The 20059-nt window shown below is 32.8% G+C and overlaps 1 protein-coding gene across 1 annotated transcript in view; it reads right to left on the reverse strand.

Moving 5' to 3' along the window:
* Nucleotides 1–2320: 2320 nt before the first annotated feature.
* Nucleotides 2321–20059, reverse strand: part of LOC126700443 (TMV resistance protein N-like) — a 54751-nt gene continuing 37012 nt past the window's right edge. Inside the window, exon 2 of the mRNA XM_050398631.1 lies at nucleotides 2321–2927. Coding sequence (XP_050254588.1) covers nucleotides 2357–2857 — 501 coding nt within the window. The 5' untranslated portion in view covers nucleotides 2858–2927 and the 3' untranslated portion in view covers nucleotides 2321–2356. The remainder of the gene's footprint in view (nucleotides 2928–20059) is intronic.

Genomic DNA, 20059 nt, shown 5'->3' on the forward strand with positions numbered 1-20059 from the left:
ATGTGCCACAAGACATTACTCATGTACTTTAGGCAATTTAGCCTTGTTTGATTAATGAAGTTCATTTGTCTTCTTCTCAAAAAAGGGAAAAAAAAAGTCATACTTGATAAATCTCCATATTCATTGATGAACCCATATAAGTGTGACCCTTCCTGCTGGGACAATACACAGGGCATGACAACCTAAATGTCTTATTTGTGATGTTGAGTTTATTCTTTGCTATTTATATAATGTGAGCAATTTATACATAGCTTTTATTTATGTTAAGATCTATAGGACTTTTTTATTTGTTGTATTATTGTAGAAATTTGATTTATGTTATACTTGCTATAAATAACTCTTTTCATGGTTAGATCCTAAAGAAATTTCACTTCTTCATGAATTTATCTTGAATTAGGATTGTTAGGTTCTAAATATTTAGTCTTAAATGTTTAGGTTCTAAATATGTTGTATGTTGGAAAACCGAGAACAAAAACTAGTCTAGAATAAGATCTTAGCGTCTTTGAAGTGGTTTAGACATTGCTCAAGTTAATATAAGTCAAAATTCAAGAACGTACAAGTTGCAAAAAAATGAATTCAGAAACTGAAGAGCTTGACCTATCGAGAGAGACCTTCAACCGATCGAACAGCAATTTGCTAAGTTTTAATTTATTTGAAGCACTTTTTTTGTTAAAATTTTAGTTTGCCTAATTATATTATTATTTTTAAAAAATTTCATCAACTCCTTCACTATTTTTTAAATGTAATTAAGTATGGTTCGATTCCAAGAGATAACCATTTCTTCTTCAATCTTTTTTCCCCCTCACTTCCCACCATTTAAGATTTTTTTTTTTTTTTTTGGTATCTTTTTAATTTGACAAGTTTAAGACTTTAAGCTCATCATATTCTCTTCTCCCAAAAAAAAAAAAAAAAAAAAAAAAAAAAAAAAGCTCATCATATTCTGTACTTCAAATTTTGTCATTTACTTTTTAAAATATGAAACCAACAAAAAATCATGTTTTTGCAGGGTTAAAAATGGGCTAGAGATCTATATTTTTGTAGTTGTTTGGGTTTAATTTTGTCGTTCGTTGGACTAATTTTTTTTTTTTTTTTAAAGGAAGTTCGTTGGACTAATTTTTGTTATATGTTTGGGCTCAGGATCATACTAGGGGGCCCAGATGAATTTGGGCCGAATACTAGAATTCCATGTAAACATATAGAGTATTCACCTAGTCTTACTTTTATTATATATATATTTTTATTCTTTATATTTATATATATCTTCGTGTTCACCTAGTTTTACTTTTAGGATTTTTAGGATTTTACTAATGTGTGTCCTAAGGGCACACCTTAATTTCTATATTTGAAATTTTTTTTTTTAGAATTGAAAAAATAATGACAACCTTTTCAATTTCAAAAAAATGTTTTCCAAAATAGAAAGCATAAGCATAACTGGACCCTTACTTTTATTATATCTTTTATTTATTATATATTTTTTCATTCTTTATGTTTAAAGTTTTGTACCATTTCAAAAATTAAAAAAAAAAAAAGTTTTCTAAATGAGACAGCTTTTCTGAATGGGTGGTACAAGAGACACAAATTGCAGATAAAGTAAAATAATAAAAAAGAATAAAAGTTCTAATACACATTTACACACGCTTGAAAGAGTACGATTTTGGTTGAAATGACTTACGGTCACAGTTATAGTTGCTTGTGTAATAAAAAAAAGTAGTACATTTTAATCAATCCAGCCCAAAATTCGTCTGCTGCTTGCTTTATTTCTTTATGTAGAAAACGTGTAAATATAGTTTGATGTGTTTTTTAATATTTTGTAGCATCAAAAAAAATAAGTTAATGGACGAAAAATTATAGCTTATTTTTAGAGGTGGTTTTCACTAAATATTTTTGAAAAACAAGAAACAAAATAAAGAAAGTTAGAATTTTTTTTTAGCTCTTGTTACCAAACATAAAAAAAAGAAGATAATATTATAAAAAATACTTTTTAAAAAATGACACATTATTTAAAAATTATCATTATCAAAACATACAGAACATATGTCAAGTAATGTAAAGTCATATAAAAATACATAGTCATTATAGTTACTATGTAAATTTATATTGGCATTATTTATTTTGCATTTGAAAGAAAAGGGGGAATGTTAGTTTTTGAATTCAAAAGAAAGAGAAAAAAATTGTAAAATATCAAGAAAAATTAATATGAAATGTTTTGTAATAGATAATTTCAAGTAGAATATTTTAAAAAGTGAGTAAGTAAGGTAGAAAAAGAAGTAAAATAGAAATAACTTTTTCTACAAGATGCACATGCTTTAAACGGGTGTAACAGTGTAAAAAATGCTACTAAAAAAAAACCACGATCTTACGTTTGATGTGGCAGTATATGCTCGCCTTTTAAATGCCCCACTTCTCTCATAGCATCCTTCCATTTCTGGATCTTCTCCCTGTCGATTCTGTCATTTCTTTGATGTTCGTCAAAGTCTTTTTCAAACGGCCCAGTCTGGTTCCGTACGTCGGAGGGATCTACGTGGTAAAAGACGGGCACCACTTCTTTAAGTCCCTTATTTTTTTTGCATTCAACAATTTCAACAAGTTCATCCAAGCACCACCTAGAATCGGCATATTTTTCTGAGAAAACAACGATTGCATACTGGGATTTTTCTATTGCTTGTATGAGCTCAGAAGCAATTTCTTGTCCTAGTTGGAGTTTTTCGTTGTCTCTAAACGCTTCAATGCCTTTCGATATAAATGCCTCATATAAATTGTCTGTAAAGCCATGGCGGGTGTCCTCACCCCGAAAACTGAGAAAAACATCGAATTTCCAACCAGGTGAAGAGGGTGTTTCGGAGCTAGTGGAAGCCATTGGAAACTTAGAAACAAGCTTTTTTGTGGAAAAGTTACAAAGGAAGTTGCAGAACAAAGAAAATGGAAACCTGGAAAGAGAGTTATCAGAGCTTTATGAGATCTTACTTTCTGTAAGGAGAATGCCCTAGGGCAAGGAACGTAAAGGTAGCTCTATTAGCGATAATGAAAAGCAGAAAGAAGATGAGAAGGAAAGAAAGAAGTTAAGGATGGGAGAATATATAAAGGTGGAAGAAGACAAGGGTGAAAGGAAACGTGTGGTTGAGAAAAAATAAAAATAAATAAATAAATAAAAGTAAAAAGTAGAATGGGATACGTGTCAATGCAAGGAAATTTACAAAATGAAAATTACGACTGAATTAGAACACAATAAATTATCACAAAAGTTTCAAAACAGTGGAGTTATCAAATCTTTTATTAGACTAGAATTGACTTATTGACCCTAATTAAAAATAAATAGTATTGTAAAAATATTATTACATCATATCATATTATATATAATAAAAGTTAGGCTTAGACGTCGTGATTGTGCAACATGACTTCACCAAATTACAGAAATTTTAATAAATTTTTAGATTTTAAGAATAGATATATACATATTTTTTGGATAAATATGACAAATCAAGTAATGAAAGAAAGTAGTATTTTATTTACAACTATAACAGTTGTGTCTATCTAAAAGAATTATCTAATGATATAACTTAAACAAAAAAAGAGAGGAAAACAAAAAATTGACAGTGTTTGCTTATTTTATTAAATTTGTAGACTTTTAAAGAACTAAAAATATTTCATTTACAACTATAATAGTTGTGTTTATCTAAAAGAATTACCTAATGATATAATTTAAACAAAAAAAGAGAGGAAAACAAAAAATTGACAATGTTTGCTTATTTTATTAAATTTTTAGACTTTTAAAGAACTAAAAATAATATTATTCTACTATGACTCTAATTCATTTTTATCATTAAATAGTTTAGTTTAGTTCCATAAGTACAACAAGTAACTTGCAGCGCCTTATCTCCTCCTTTAGATAAACTCTTATCCTAGAGATACTAATCTTAACTACACATTTAGGAATTAGATTCCTTGACCAGCTTTAGTTTCATAAGTACAACAAGTAACTTGCAGCGCCTTATCTCCTCCTTTAGATAAACTCTTATCCTAGAGATACTAATCTTAACTACACATTTAGGAATTAGATTCCTTGACCAGCTTTAGTTTCATAAGTACAAGAAGTAACTTGCAGCGCCTTATCTCCTCCTTTAGATAAACTCTTATCCTAGAGATACTAATCTTAACTACACATTTAGGAATTAGATTCCTTGACCAGCCCTATCAAAGAAGACTTTGATTCCACCGAGTGGAATTAAGTTCAAAGAAGGACGACTTTGCCGTACCATCAGGTGAATTTCCTTCTCTCTATCTTCTTCTTTTTTATCAGCCGCAATTTTTATATGAAAAACCATCTCGGGAATTTTTCATTGAACTTCTAAGTGCAAATGTATTTGAATAATTGTATTGATATGCTTTGACGTCTATATATATACTTGGTTTCACGTTTCAGTGCCATCTTTCTTTGTTCTTTCTTTTTTTTTCTTTTTTCTTTTTTATTGTGTTAACTTTAACGTAAATTTAAAAAAAAAAAAAAGAAATCTAATAACAATCTAGCTACTGACATTTACTATTTTTTTGGGATAAAGTATTAAAAAAAAACTAATATGTAATCAACCTAAACTTCTTGATTAGGTAACTTCAAGGAGTTTAGAGTATTTGATTTTTACTTGGACTCATTTTCTAGGTGGAGTATGTATATATATACACCGATAGTTGGTGTAGTTTTTCATTTTCCAACTTATTGTACAGTTTTTTTATTTATTTAGGCTTCCATTTTTCTACCTACAATCATGTAGGTATGTATTTTTTACTCCAATTTTTTATTATAATCAATTAAATACGTTTTATGTATTTGTTGCATTTTGTTTAAGCTAATTTCCTTATGTTTTTCTTTATTTGAGGGGGTAATTTCCTTATGTTTGATCTAATTCATATTTTAATGGTTTGATCCAATTTAATTATTTTGTTGTCCAATATTATATATGTAAGTTATTGTAGTAAATTCCAATCATAGACTATTAAATTTACATAAAGTTTTGCAATCTATATGGTACTTTGTTTTTTAACTCTGTTTAAATTTCTTCTTGATTTTTTTATTTTTTTTTTTATTTTTCAGGTTTGTCAAAGAAGATTTCAAGCATCCTAAGAAAGGTTTGTAATCTAGATGTAAACTTTGCAATTTTTTTTTAATTAGAACAAAGGTTTTATTCCTTGAATAGTTCTATCTTTAAAAAGTGGACATTTTTTATATTACTTTGTTTAAAGATTTTAATCATTAATATTATTGTTAACAATACTAAAAATCACTTATATTGTAGATTCATTAGATATAAAACTCATATGCGAATAGTTTGATACATGTAACTACAAATGATATTATAGCACAATAGTTCTGTTAGTAGATAATTTTGTATTAATGTGCTATCATTTTATATTTGATGGTTGTTATACCAATGCAATTTATTCCTTTCATTATAATAATTACTTATTTGGTTATAATAATTATATATATTTTACAAGCTTTAACATAAAACCGTGCAACGCACGGGTCTTCAACTAGTTTTATTGTATTTCTAAACTTTTTAAACTAGTGCTGTTTTCTTTAGAAAAAAAAAATATAGATATCGAAGGCTTGCACTTGGCTTTGAACGCAGCACAGCAACCTTCAGACTGCAGTGTAAACTTGGCTTAGAATTAGGGACCTTCGTGCATGCGGGCCAACGAGCATGTGGACCTTCAAGGAAATTTACAAAATGAAAATTACAACTGAATTAGGACACAAAGAATTATCACGAAAGTTTCAAAACAGTTGAAGTATTAAGGGTCTATTTGGTAGTCCATTTTGAACATATTTTTAGGTATTTTAAACAATATTATACATATTTTTATATACCTTTTCACCCACATGTATATCAAAAACATCCAAACAACATTACTCAAATTTCTTTAACAAACACCCCCTTAAATCTTTTATTAGACTAAGATTGACTACAACTAAAAATAAATAATATTATAAAAATATTGTCACATTTTATTATATCTCTTACTTTTTATATTAGTGCTATTTTCTTTAGAAAAAAAAAATTATATATATATATAGACAGTGTGAACTTGGCTTAGAATTAGGGACTTTCGTGCATACGGGCCAACGAGCATGATGACCGATTGACCGGGTTATAAAAAGAAGAGCTATTGGAAAATTACTCTTTGATTGGTTGGTAGGAAACATTTGTACTGTGGGAGTCCTTCCAAGCAGTTTCCTGTACATTTACTCTCTCTCTCTCTCTACACACACACACACACACACATATATATATATATATATATATATATATATATATATATTATTGTCAATTAAGTTTATATTATTTACAATTTGTAGCAAATTAATCTTTACCATCAACCCATTAAGAAAAACTGATTTAAAATTGAAAATAACAACAACCAAATCGACAATAACAAAATGTAGGGAACCAAATTAACAATAACCCTCATAAAAAAAAAAAGACAATAACCCCAAACTTTAGTGGCTAAAATGGTATTTTTATCTAATTAATATATTATGTACATTTTCATACCTCTTATAAACTCTTTCTATCGTTTACATTTAAAAAAAAAAAGTTCCTGTGGGGCAAAAGAATTTGTGATCCCGACCCACTTTATATTAGGGCCCAAGGCTCGCGCCAAGGAGAGGCGTTGCCGAGGACATGCAACGAAAGTCCAAATGGCCTAGAGATATAGCCGAGGACGATTCTGTCCTCAGCATCCCAAAACCTAGAAGGAAGGAATGGCACACTATCAAAGGCAATCCTCAAAGTGCTCCTAGAAGGAAGGGCGAGTACAGTATAGGAGTGGTTTAAGGAAAAGTTAACACCTCTTCATTGAGTGTGCCAACAAACGTCCTGACCGCATTGATGGGGAAAGGATCCCTAAATAGTGTGGTAACAAAGGACAAGGGAAAGACTGCCATTACTGCAATTAAGTACTTTGCGCCTGACAAAGCCATGTTTTTCAACTTTTACAACCACCCTTAACCACTTTGGGTATGGGCTGATAGGACAAGTATTAGCCCTAGAAAGCTAAACCTACACATGGACGTTGGAAGAAGGGGAAAAGCTAGTATAAAAGGAGAAGGAAGCAGTCCCGAAAAGGAGGCTGGGACCAGGGCCAAGAACCAGAGCCACCTAGGCTGTGCCGAGGATAAAGTCTTCTTGGGCAAGCACAGTTCACCTCCGTGCGATCATCATGAACACCATGACTAACTACTATCCGATAACCAAGGCTTAGCCTTTCAGCCCACTCTCTACAAATTTATTGTTTGGGTCTTTAACGTTCAAACTCAATACACCAATTTAAGGTCGTTACAAATTGAGTCCTTACAGTTCCCATCAATGCTATAAAGGGAAAAAAAATGTTTGAGAGTGATGTACTGTTCTTTCTAATTGTGATGAACTGGTGGTGGTACCAACTTTTTCTTAATCTTAAAATGAAATTAATTATCATACTCATTAAGGAATAAATAAACTAGAAAGAAAAATTTGATAAAAAGAAATATTAAAATGGGTCTCGGGAGAAAAATAGTCTTGTATAATCTTGTATAAGGATCTGTGAGAACTGAACTAAATTTATAAAAAATAACTAAAAGTATATGTGGGGCCCAATAATTTGTAGCCCTGGCCCACTTTTACATTGGGACCCAAAGCCCGAGTTGAGGAGGGATATAGCCGAGGACATATAATAAAAGTCCAAGTAACCTTGACACATAGCCGAGGATGACTCTGTCCTCGGCATCCCCGTGGCCCTCTTGAAAGAAAGGGCAAGAACGGTATAGGAACAGTTTTAGGAAAAGTCTAAAATATCTGCGTTGATAGAAAAAGGACCCCTGGACAATATGGCGACAAAGGACAAAGGGAAAGCTGCCATTACTGCCATTGAATACTCTGCACCTGACAGAACCATGCTCTTCAGCTTTTACAACCACCCCCAACCACTTTGGGTATGGGCTGACGGGATAAGTATCAGTCCTGGAAAGTCGAACCTACACGTGGACGTAAGATGAGGGGTACAGGCTAATATAAAAAGAGAAGCAAGCAATCCGGGAAAGGGGCTGGGAAAAAAGGCTAAGAACCAGAGCCTCCAAGGCCATACTGAGAAGAGAGACTTCTCGAGCGAACATAAATTATTTCCGTATGAACACCACGACCAACCATTGTCCGGTGACCAAGGCTTAGCCTTTCAAGCCCACGCTCTACAAATTATATTGTTTAGCCCCTTAACGTACGAACCCAATATCGTTTTGTGGTAGTTACGAATTGAGTCCTTACAATTGGCGCCGTCAGTGAGGAGGCTTGTGTGTTGGCACAAGCGGTGGGTCAAGAAAGTCCCCCCATCATTTCCAACAGCCTGTTGTAGTGCCTTAACATAAAGTTCCATGAGGGGCTACGCTTTTCCATTAGGGGCTACGCTTCAAAGCGTTAGTAGCACAGATGGTTCTAGGGGCTTGGCCGAGAGGCTAATCCCCCCAAACCAATGTCCCACGCCTTGGCCGAGGGGCTAATCCCCCCAACTACTTAAAAAACTAAGTTTTGGACAGAACCAAGGTATTGCATGGTCCTCGGACTCAAACCTATGGGGAAACCAACTACTTAATGAAAATATCTAAGTTTTGGACAGAACCAAGGTATTGTATGGTCCTCGGACTCAAACTTATGGGAAAACCAACTACTTAAAAAACTAAGTTTTAGACAGAACCAAGGTATTGCATGGTCCTCGAACTCAAACCTATGGGGAAACCAACTACTTAAAAAACTAAGTTTTGGATAGAACCAAGGTATTGTATGGTCCTCGGACTCAAACCTATGGGGAAACCAACTACTTAATGAAAATATCTAAGTTTTGGACAGAACCAAGGTATTGTATGGTCCTTGGACTCAAACCTATGGGGAAACCAACTACTTAAAAAACTAAGTTTTGGCCAGAATCAAGGTATTGCATGGTCCTCGGACTCAAACCTATAGGGAAACCAACTACTTAAAAAACTAAGTTTTGGACAGAACCAAGGTATTGTATGGTCCTCGAACTCAAACCTATGGGGAAACCAACTACTTAAAAAACTAAGTTTTGGACAAAACCAAGGTATTGCATGGTCCTCGGACTCAAACCTATGGGGAAACCAACTACTTAATGAAAATATCTAAGTTTTGGACAGAACTAAGGTATTGTATGGTCTTCGGACTCAAACCTATGGGGAAACCAACTACTTAAAAAACTAAGTTTTGGACAGAACCAAGGTATTGCATAGTCCTCGGACTCAAACTTGTAGGGAAACCAACTACTTAAAAAACTAAGTTTTGGACAGAACCAAGGTATTGTATGGTTCTCGGACTCAAACCTGTGGGGAAACCAACTACTTAATGAAAATATTTAAGTTTTGGACAGAACCAAGGTATTGCATGGTCCTCGGACTCAAACCTATGGGGAAACCAACTACTTAAAAAACTAAGTTTTGGACAGAACCAAGGTATTGTATGGTCCTCGGACTCAAACCTATGGGGAAACCAACTACTTAAAAAACTAAGTTTTGGACAGAACTAAGGTATTGTATAGTTCTCGGACTCAAACCTATGGGGAAACCAACTACTTAAAAAACTAAGTTTTGGACAGAACCAAGGTATTGTATGGTCCTTGGACTCAAACCTATAGGGAAACCAACTACTTAATGAAAATATCTAAGTTTTGGACAGAACCAAGGTATTGTATGGTCCTCGGACTCAAATTTATGGGGAAACCAACTACTTAAAAAACTAAGTTTTGAACAGAACCAAGGTATTGCATGGTCCTCGGACTCAAACCTATGGGAAAACCAACTACTTAAAAAACTAAGTTTTGGACAGAACCAAGGTATTGCATGGTCCTCGGACTCAAACCTATGGGGAAACCAATTACTTAAAAAGCTGAGTTTCGGACAGAACCAAGATATTGTATAGTCCTCGGACTCAAACCTATAGGGAAACCGACTTCTTAAGGAGAATTCTAGATTGCTCAGACCTACGGGAAGATTATTTGCTAAAAGTCGAGTTAAGTCCTAGACGGAATGAAGATCCCGACCTGTCCTCAGATTCTCAGTTCTAAGGGAACTGATGCAAACGAGCGTTTAAGTTCGGAACGATCGTACCTCGGTCCTCGGACCGGATGCCAAAAAAGACTAAGGCTATAAAGGTTATTAGGAAGGCGGCGAAGAACCCTAGTGCTTGGCGACCCGCATGGGCAGTTCATTTTGGGTTACCCGTCCTCGGATGATTACTTTCTACACGGTACCGAGTATTCAGCTGTCATCTCGGTTAGTCTGGGGTATGTAACCTTTTTCAGGTCGACATAATTGTGATGGATAGTTTCAATAAGCTCAGAATAATATCCTTTTCTTAACAAGGGTTTCGACCCTAGGTATCGCTTTTTCAAGTCGGCATAATTGTGCCGAATAATTTCAATAAGCTCAGAATAATATCTTTTTCTTAACAAGGGTTTTGACCCTAGGTATCGTTTTTTCAAGTCGGCATTATTGTGCCGGATAGTTTCAATAAGCGCAGAATAATGTCTCTTTCTTAATAGGGGGTTTCGGCCCCAAGTATCGTTCAAAATATAAAAAAAAAAAAAAAAAAAAAAAAAAAAAAAAAAAAAAAGTCATATGATAGCACATCTATTCACGGCATAACCATTGCAGAAAAGAAAGAATACGTAGAATAAAATGATGTCAACTTTTATTAATATAAAAAAAAAAAAATAGTACAGCGTACAATGGGTTTAAACAAGCCTATACGGGAAGCTAATTACAAAAGCAAAAATAAAAAATACAAGGAAGTGACAAGTCTTTCTAAACTCTGCTCCGATAGCGATTATGTATGAGAGGGTAACCCCCTTTGATGGAAGAGGAGAAGAAGAGGAAGAAGTAAAAGCACCAGGATGGATCCGTTGATGGGAAAGAAGAAGAAGTGGAGGTAAAAGGAGGCACCAGTGAAGGAAGAGAGGAAGAAGTAGGGATACTTAGTCCCTGCGTCAGCCCTGATTCCTAACACACTGGTGCCACTAATGATACTAATATTCATCAACTTGTTGAAACAACATTACTTTAGGACATGACTATGACCTTGTGAGTGAAATTACTACTTAGTTTTTTTAGAGTTAAATTTTTCATGTTATATGTATAAATATCTTTTAAATTTATAATAGAACATAGATAGCAACTCAAAGTTACATTGTTGCAACTTAAACATTTGCATTTCAATAAGATTATAACTCGAAATTGTTATTGCATTGAGGTTTCATAATCACAAAGACTACACATATACAACTACTATCTTAGTAAAATTATGATCCTCTACCACTGGTTACGTTTCCAAACCTTGAAACTCACCTTGCAATTTTCTTATTCTTTTTCTCCTTTTCAATGTTCTCACTTATTGAATTTCACAGTAAACAAAGGAAAATGAAAAAGAGGGAAAACAGGGAGAGAAAGCAACAGAAAATTTGATTTGAGGAAAAATAAAAATCACTCGATAACAATTGCAACCAAAGATCTATTTATATAACTAACAAACTAGCCGCTGTAACTCTAACAGAACTAACAGAATTTACAAATAACGTGGAGCCAATGAGGCATTGACATCTGGCAAGGACCAACAATGACAAAACAATGTTGCTTCGTAAAATAACAGTAGTAGCTGAAGATAAAGCGTCGTCGTGGCAATAAATAAGAAAAGCGGTGCCGTTTAACTCAAAGAGCTGTTAAATTCAAAAAAGGAACTTCCGTGGTGGGCTTTTCATGTTTTAAAGAAGAAGAATCATAAACAATTACTAGTACTACTCTACTAATTTTCTTGTTAAATTTAAGAATGGGCATTGGGTTTTGGAATCAAAGAGATATAGTTAAGTGCAAGCATGCACATCCTTAGTTTTGCAGTGAGCATTACAACTGGCCTCAAGTAGCAGAGAGGAGTAGCAGTACTAAAGCTTCAGTGGCAGAGTCTAATTGGGAAAGCACAGAATTAATGGAAGTAATTGAGGCAATGCCACATCTTGAAGATCTTATTTATTCCTTTACAGAGCAGTTACCTTTTGGACTGAGAAGTTAGAGGCAGTTGCATTTTCTGATACACGTGTACAGTTAGTTAGAATAGAGTAGACTTGTAACTGCTTTTCCCGCCAAGTGAGGGAGTTAGTTTTGCTTAACCTTTACTTGCTTAGATTGCATATAAGGCTGCGTTTGAATCGACTTCAAAGTGATTCCGGAAATGATTTTCCGGAAAATAGGTGTGTTTGGTTGTTACTTCAAATTCGGTCAAACTGAAAAGCATTTCCAGTTGACCGAATTTGAGAGCCAAAACAACGGAAATGATTTTCCGTTTCTATTTTCACTTCAAAGTACTTCCGACCTTGGAAAATAGAAGAGAGAGAAAGAGAGAGAGAGAGAGAGAGAGAGAGATCGCGACATCACCGTCCGCCGACATCACCGGCTCGCGCGGTAGCGCCGATGGCGATCGCGATCGCGATCTCTGCTTCGATCTTCGCGCGATGCGTCGATCTTCGCGCGATCGCGATTGATGCATCGCGCGAACGCGATCGACGCATCGCGCCGCCGATCGCGATGCGCCGACCGCTCCGATCACGATCGCGATCTCTCCGATCGCAATCTCGCCTTTGTTTGTCCAGATTTGATGATTTTTTGCTGGGTTTTGTTTGTGTTTTGATGAATAAATGATATTATATAATCGTTTGGTAACCAAGAAAATGTGAGAAAATGTGAGCAACAAGTAGAAAATGTGAAAATGTGTTTTCTATGGTATTTTCAAGAACACAACCAAACATCAGAAAATATTTTCCGAAATTTTTTTTGAAATGCAACCAAACACATGAAAACATTTTCCTTTCCGGAAATACTTTTACACGAACCAAACACAGCCTAAATAGGATAAGTAGCTATGTATTTCACTGAGTTGCTTGTATTCATTATCTCAATCAATACAATCTCAGTTTTCTAGAGTATTCTAGACTTTTTATAGAGAGATTTTTAATTTGTTTAAGGATAACTTGGGAATGTGAGCTCCTACCAGTTGGCCAATGTGTTGCAACTCTATGATATCTCTGGGTTAAACTACTCAAAACCTCAGTATTACTATAATAAACCAAATTAGAAATACAACTGGGGATAACCCATTGTAGTAGTGGTTGATAACTTCTACCCAGCAGAGAAAACTGAAAGAAGAAGGAAAGAAAGAAGAAATTGATTCTTGTAGTGGATGAGAACTTTTACCCAATATAGAGTTTCAAGTTGATAGACCATGGCAGGTCATTTTGTTTCAAATGGTTAGAGTAATAGATAAATGATTATGCTCACTATTTTCTAACAGTTTAAGCTTTAGGGACATTTGATAGTTTATTAAAGTATCAAATTAGGTGGTCTTGAGTTTGAACCCAATCTTTGTTCTACCCTCTCAATTAAAACAAGTTCAAAATCAAATCTGTTGGGCTCTACATATTAAAGGGGAGTATAGACCCACACATGAGAGGAAGTGTTGTAATAATGGTCAAATGATTAAATCTACTATTTCTTAATCGTTTAAGCTTTTTTTTATAAGTGGTAAGGCAATTAACATGAGGTTGAAGCCTCTTATTATTGAGGCCTCATATAGTTGATTCTTAATATGGTTGAAGCCTCAGTTTTATGAAGTGAGGTCACATATTTGTGCCTTATTTCCATGATGTAGATCACTGAAATTCGTTTAAGGGTTTTTGTGTGTGTGTGTGAATGCCATCAATATCCACGTTGTTTTTATTGGCAAGGGCATGTCTGTAGGATGTATATCAACTAATTGATATAGTCTTTATTGTCATGTTCTAATTTTCTGTCGATTGACGCTTTTATAGCCTATCCATCACTTACTGCTTGGAATTATATAGTTTACATCTATGTTTGTTTTGCTCTCAATAATATCCTTACTGCTCTTTTCTTCTTCCATGGTATAATTTTGTATCTAAATCCGTTCATAATTGAGTTTGTGATATGATACTTCTTTTGAGTTGTGCGTATGCAGTTTCTTCAATGAGTATTCAGCACTGACACCATTGTGAAACCTCTTCTACCTGCCATGGCCTACAATGTTTCACACAACTTGAACTTCTTCACGTGCATTTTCACGCAGTTCTTTGGTGAGTTTTGATTTCTTTGTGCCATTTATGGGTAGCAGAGAAGATGGGATATATTACAAATTCTATAGAACAAGATAACGATGTCACTCTTAACTACTTTTGAGGGTTCTTTTTCCTAGTCTTCCTTTTATAACTTCACTGGAAGTTACATTGGGCTTGACTCCTACATCTTTAAGAAGGACTAAGAAATATAAATTCAGGGAATACAACTAGTTTAGAGAGATTTTCAATGTCCAATCAAGTATTTTACATTGCAGAACTTTTAAACTTAGAATTGGTAGACATTTAACTTGATTCTATATTTTGCTTTGATCTTTTCAAACAATTGTTAACATCTCATGCTTATTTAAAAAAAGAAAAAAAAAAGAAAAAAAAGAAAAAAAAAAAGAAAAAAAGAAAAAAGAAGAAGAAGCTAATCTTGGTCTCATGATTGCATCCAAGTTCTTTGAAAGTCAAAAACAAAATTTTTGTCATGTGATAAAACCTTTGACATGTTTCCCTTCCATCAATGCATTGATGATTGTTACAGAATAGTTGATTTTTTATGTGTGATGTAGTTTATATGATTTTGGCTCCTTATGGGTGTCCTTCCAAGACTGCCCACTGGCCTGTCGGCTACCCAGCCACTTCCTTGTAAATTTTTTGCTCAAGGCTTCCTATGCCTACTTTTCACTGCTTTACCTCTCTTGGGCTTTGTTGGCAAACATTCTTGCTGTACCAACCCATTTTATTACATTATTCTTCGGGATTCCTCTACCCATTGACTACCTTTTTACCTCTTTTACTCTCATGGGCTTTTTGCTAAATCTTGTGGGCTTCCTCGGCCCAATTACCACATATTTACTTCTTATTACTACTTGGGCTTATTGGCTTTTGGGCCAACCCATTGAGTTTACTATCTCATTTCCTAGGCTTCCTCGGCCCATTTAGTCCCTCTCTACCTCTTATTATTCCCATGAGCTTACTACTTCATTCCTTGGGCTTTCTTGGCCTACTTACTCCCTCTTTACCTCTTTTTATTCTTGTGGGGCTTGCTAGCCGTCAATCCTGCCATTCCAGCTTGCTGGGCTTGCTTTATTATTTTCTTTTCTCATTTTCTTCATATTGTTGGGTTTCTTTTGCTGTTGGGCCTTTTGTCAAAAGTGGGCATCAACACCAATCAAAATACGAATCCAAGTTATCAAATCCATAAGGAAAAAAAAAAAAAAAAAACAAAACAAAACAAAATGAAAAAAAAAAAACAAAGCCAGATGTAGTTTATCTTATGTAATTGCATGTTAATAAGAGACTCAATTTTTAAACAGAGTAGGTGTGTAAGTGGTCATCTCAATTCAAACAAGTCATATACAATGACTTAAATTTATATTTGTAAATAAAATAAATTAAGAATAAGCATTGCTTGGCCCCACGAACTATGTAACTATTATGGTAATAATTAGTCTTTGCTTATCTCAATTCAAAGGCATCTTCTAGGAAAAATGACTGAAAATGAGAACAGGGAGAAAAGAACCTTCATAGGAGAGAGAGCAGCTTTGATACATTAACAATGTTTACCAAACACCCATCTGTTCTTTAAAGGGTTGAGCATACACATCCTCTCCTTCTAGGCATCTTCCAGTCAAAAGGTGGACTCAAAGTTATCATATCTATGAGAAAAACAAAACAAAAGAAAAAAAACAAAGCCAGATTTAGTTTATCTTATGCAATTGCATGTTAAAAAGAAAATGGATTGGAATGGAAGAGAAAAAGAGACTTTGTTTGCCCACCACACCTACTCTTTTTTTTTAAACAGAGTAGGTGAGCATTGTTTAATCCACAAGGTATGTTAGTATGAAGGCAATAATTAACCCAAGCAATGCTTATCTCAATTTAGAGGCATCTTCTAGGAAAAACAATTGAAAATGAGAGCTGGGAGAAAAGAACATTCATAAGATGGGAGAGCTGCTGTGACATCAAATATATACAATGCTTACCAATTCAAACTAACGTCTAGGCCTATTTAACTGTAGGAATCAGATCAAGCATAAAGGGATCATTCTTCGAACACCCTTTTGTTCTTTAAATGTGAATTCATTCATACTAGTATTAGTCCATTGGTATCTAATGAGAATGTATAACTCAGTTATTAATATCACATGATTTTTACTATTCTCTTGGCATCAACTGAGAATTTATAAAAGATTTCCAGTTTTGATGGTTACCTACTTTCCAGCACATGATTTATTCTGCCTTTAAAACACCAACAAAATGCTTTTTCTAGCCATTCTTTGTTCTTTCAAGTCAAACTGTTTGTAATTTGTGGTCTCATTGGCAGTTCTAATCAAACATACGATGGGAAATCCATTAACTTTATGCTGCACCTTAAAATCCAGGAGCCTTTCTAATTCCTAAATTGACAAAAAAAAAAAGGAGTTTAAAATATAACGAAAAGGAGGCATCTTGCTCTTAACATTACCATTACGCAATGGCTTTTGAATCACCAATAAATGGTCACTTGTAAAGAGAGAAGTTTTGTGTGTGTGTGTGTGGATATAGTAAAGAGATAGACTTTAAATTATATTATGAAAGTTACTAGCCATTATTAACACAGAATAATCACTTTTAGCTCGTTTTTGGGTAAAATTCTATAGGAACAGTTAATTTGTCTGCTCAAGCGAACTACCTTCAAAAAATCAAAAAGAAAGTTTGCTTTTGGTCCAACTGTCATCTGCTTGAGCAGAACTGCATTTCACTCAAACGAAATTCCTAAAACATGTCTTTCTTCAATCCAAATCCTTTATTCATTCTTCCACTTCAAAGTGTGATCTTCTTACATACAAGAATGGAGAAAGTGAGGATGGTTTAGGACACAATTTACTATTTAATTATTGTAGTTTATTAATTTTGGTATTTAGTTTGTAATTTTCATTATTTTAGGTTTAATTTGTAATTTGTTAAATAGAGGCATTGGAATTCAAATAAGAAAAGCAATCATTCTAATATATATATATATATATATATTGAGAAAGCAAAAAACATATATAAATAACCATGTATTTTTTTTTTTTTAAGAAATAGGTAAAGTAATGTGGAATAATGTTTAAAAGTGAGATAAAAATTGTGTTCTAATTTTTAGGCAAAATGGAGAAGAGAAAGGAAAAAGCCTAAAACTTAGGAACAGTAAATTACTCTTTTAACTAGTTTGGTTTTTTTTTTTTTTTTTTTAATTATTTAACTAAAAGATAAGAGTATTTTAGAGACTTTAAGAATTTGTGTGAGGATAATTTAATACACAAAATAATGAAACTCAAACAAGAAATCTTGTTATTTGTAGCATATAGATGACTTGGATAATTTAGCGTTTATTACTATTTTTTTTAACTCTTTTTCTTTTCATCTTCTTTTTTTTATATATATATATTATAAATTTCTTATTATTCTCTCTCTCACGTTCTCTCTTAAAAAAGTGGTCTCTCTCTCTCTCTCTCTCTTAGCTTTGGTTTGATTTTTGTTTGAATTAATACTTGTTATTTTGGAAGTAAGAATTTGAATTTATATCAAAACACAATCTTGGCTATGATAATTACAAATCAGCATTCGGTCTATTCAATCTAGTTCAGTTAAGCTCAGTCCAATTCGGTATATTTCGGTCCATTTCAGTCTATTCGGTCCAATTAGGTCTATTCGGTCTTCTTCGGTCAATTCTGTTCAATTCGGTCCATTCTGTCCACTTCGGTCTATTTTGGTCCAATTAGATCATTCAGTCTTTTTCGGTCCACTTCGGTCTATTCAAGCCATTCGGTCTAATTTATCTAATAATTTGGTCCATCTGGTCTACTTCGGTCTATTTCAGTCCACTTCAGTCAGATCGGTCAACTTCCGTCTATTGGGTCCTCCTTGGTTCACTTCAGCCGAATTCGGTCCATTTGGTCTAATTAATTTATTGTATACTATTTTAAAAAAGATGGGTACTAGATCATGCTTTCGCATGGCTATCTTCACTCTACACAACGTAATAACTAAACTTTCCTTACTTCCAAATGGCTACCCATTCAGTAAAGAATTTTGCAACTAACATAATTTTCCTACAGTTTGGAGTGGTTTCAAATTGAACTAAGTTTTAATAAAATGCATGAACTTTTAAATTGTTTCAATTCACATCCTCAATGAGTCACTATTAACGGAATAAAAAGTAACAGAAAATTCACATAAAATGAGACTAAATCCTTTTTTTTTTTTAATCTTTACTAAAACTTATCTAAATACAAAAAAAAAAAAAAAAAAACCCTCCAATACTAAATTATAAGAGCTCTAGTACATTATATGAGAATTATAAAATTATATAAATATTAATAATCAGTTATTAAGTTTATATCATCAAAATACTCACAATACAATTAATGTTATATAAATTCATGTCCAGAAAATATTATATCATATCCTATTTCTATGTAATAAAGGTTGGATTCTAGAAGTAGAAGTATTAGTTGCGCCAAGTGACTACACATGCTTTGCACTAAATGGCTACTCTTTGTTTTTTTTTTTTTTGAGGGGGGGCTACTCTTTGTTAAGGATTGGTAATTGATGCAATCCTTATATATAAGTTGGGGTGGGCTCCAATTAGTCTCTAAATTTTAAAAGTTTGAATTAAACGCATGAAATTTTAAATTTTTTCAGTTTGACGCCCTTAATGAATCACTTTAGACCATGTAAAGCTTTAAGATGTACACTATATGTAAATTGTAAAATTATATGACAATCAGTAATTTAGGTATTGCAACAAAAAAGTTCACAATAAAATTGATATTACAACTCCATATGGCAAACTTCTATAATTTAGCTAAATTATTCTAATTATATAATTTAGTTTATTTAGCTATTATAAAACAATTATATAATTTAAATATATAACTATAAAACATATATATATATATATATATATATATATATATATATATATAGCAGCTTAAGAATTTTACTAAACCGTTATGTTGCCATGATTTTTTTTTTTTTTTAATAAAAGAATGTTGACTTCAAATGATAACAAAAAATAAACTGATTTGTTATTTTATATTTTTCATTATCATTTTATATGAAGGATATAAAACGTTTATGGGACCTCAAATGATTACCAAAGTAAGTGATTTTTTTTTTTTTTTTTCATTTTTTTACTTGCATTGTAAAAATATTTATGGGGAGAAATTAATTGTCTCTAATAGGTAATAATTCAAATAAAAATGGGAAGGAATAAATGAGTTTTGACAAGCTTTTTAAAGTAATTTTAAAATGGGATGGTATACATTTAAACGAACTCATTTATTTAGGAGTAATTAAGGAGGCTCATTACTCTATAATTAAATGATAAATACGTAATAAACGTAAAATGCGTCAAACATGTATGATATGTATAAATTGTTGTTTGCCATATAAAGTTGTAAGTTTGTATCATTTTAAAAAATGGCTTCCATCATTGTTGTATTTCTTGATTAAGGGACGCACATCATTTCATTGCCAATTTTAGAATCCAACTTTTATGATTATATATATGAAAAAAGGGTAATGTTAAAGCCACAAAACATACGAGAGAGAGTGATATTAATTATGATGGATAATCAACATTTATGATATTGAAAGCTAATGATAAGAATAGAATATAAATATTGTTGTGTGTGCCTGTTCGTGATGTATTAATTATGATGGATAATCAACATTTATGATATCGAAAGCTAGTAATAAGAATTGAAATATAGATATTGTTGTGCACATATACTATCTCATAGTTTTCATATATTTATTAATACTATTTCTTTATGTGACATTTAAAAGTTATGAGTTATCATGTGAGGTGGAGTAATTCATCATCAAAATTCAATGTTGATTTCCATAAATAAATAATTAAAAAAAATCC

This window comes from Quercus robur, chromosome 9 (genome assembly GCF_932294415.1).
Source record: "Quercus robur chromosome 9, dhQueRobu3.1, whole genome shotgun sequence".
Classification (NCBI taxonomy): domain Eukaryota; kingdom Viridiplantae; phylum Streptophyta; class Magnoliopsida; order Fagales; family Fagaceae; genus Quercus; species Quercus robur.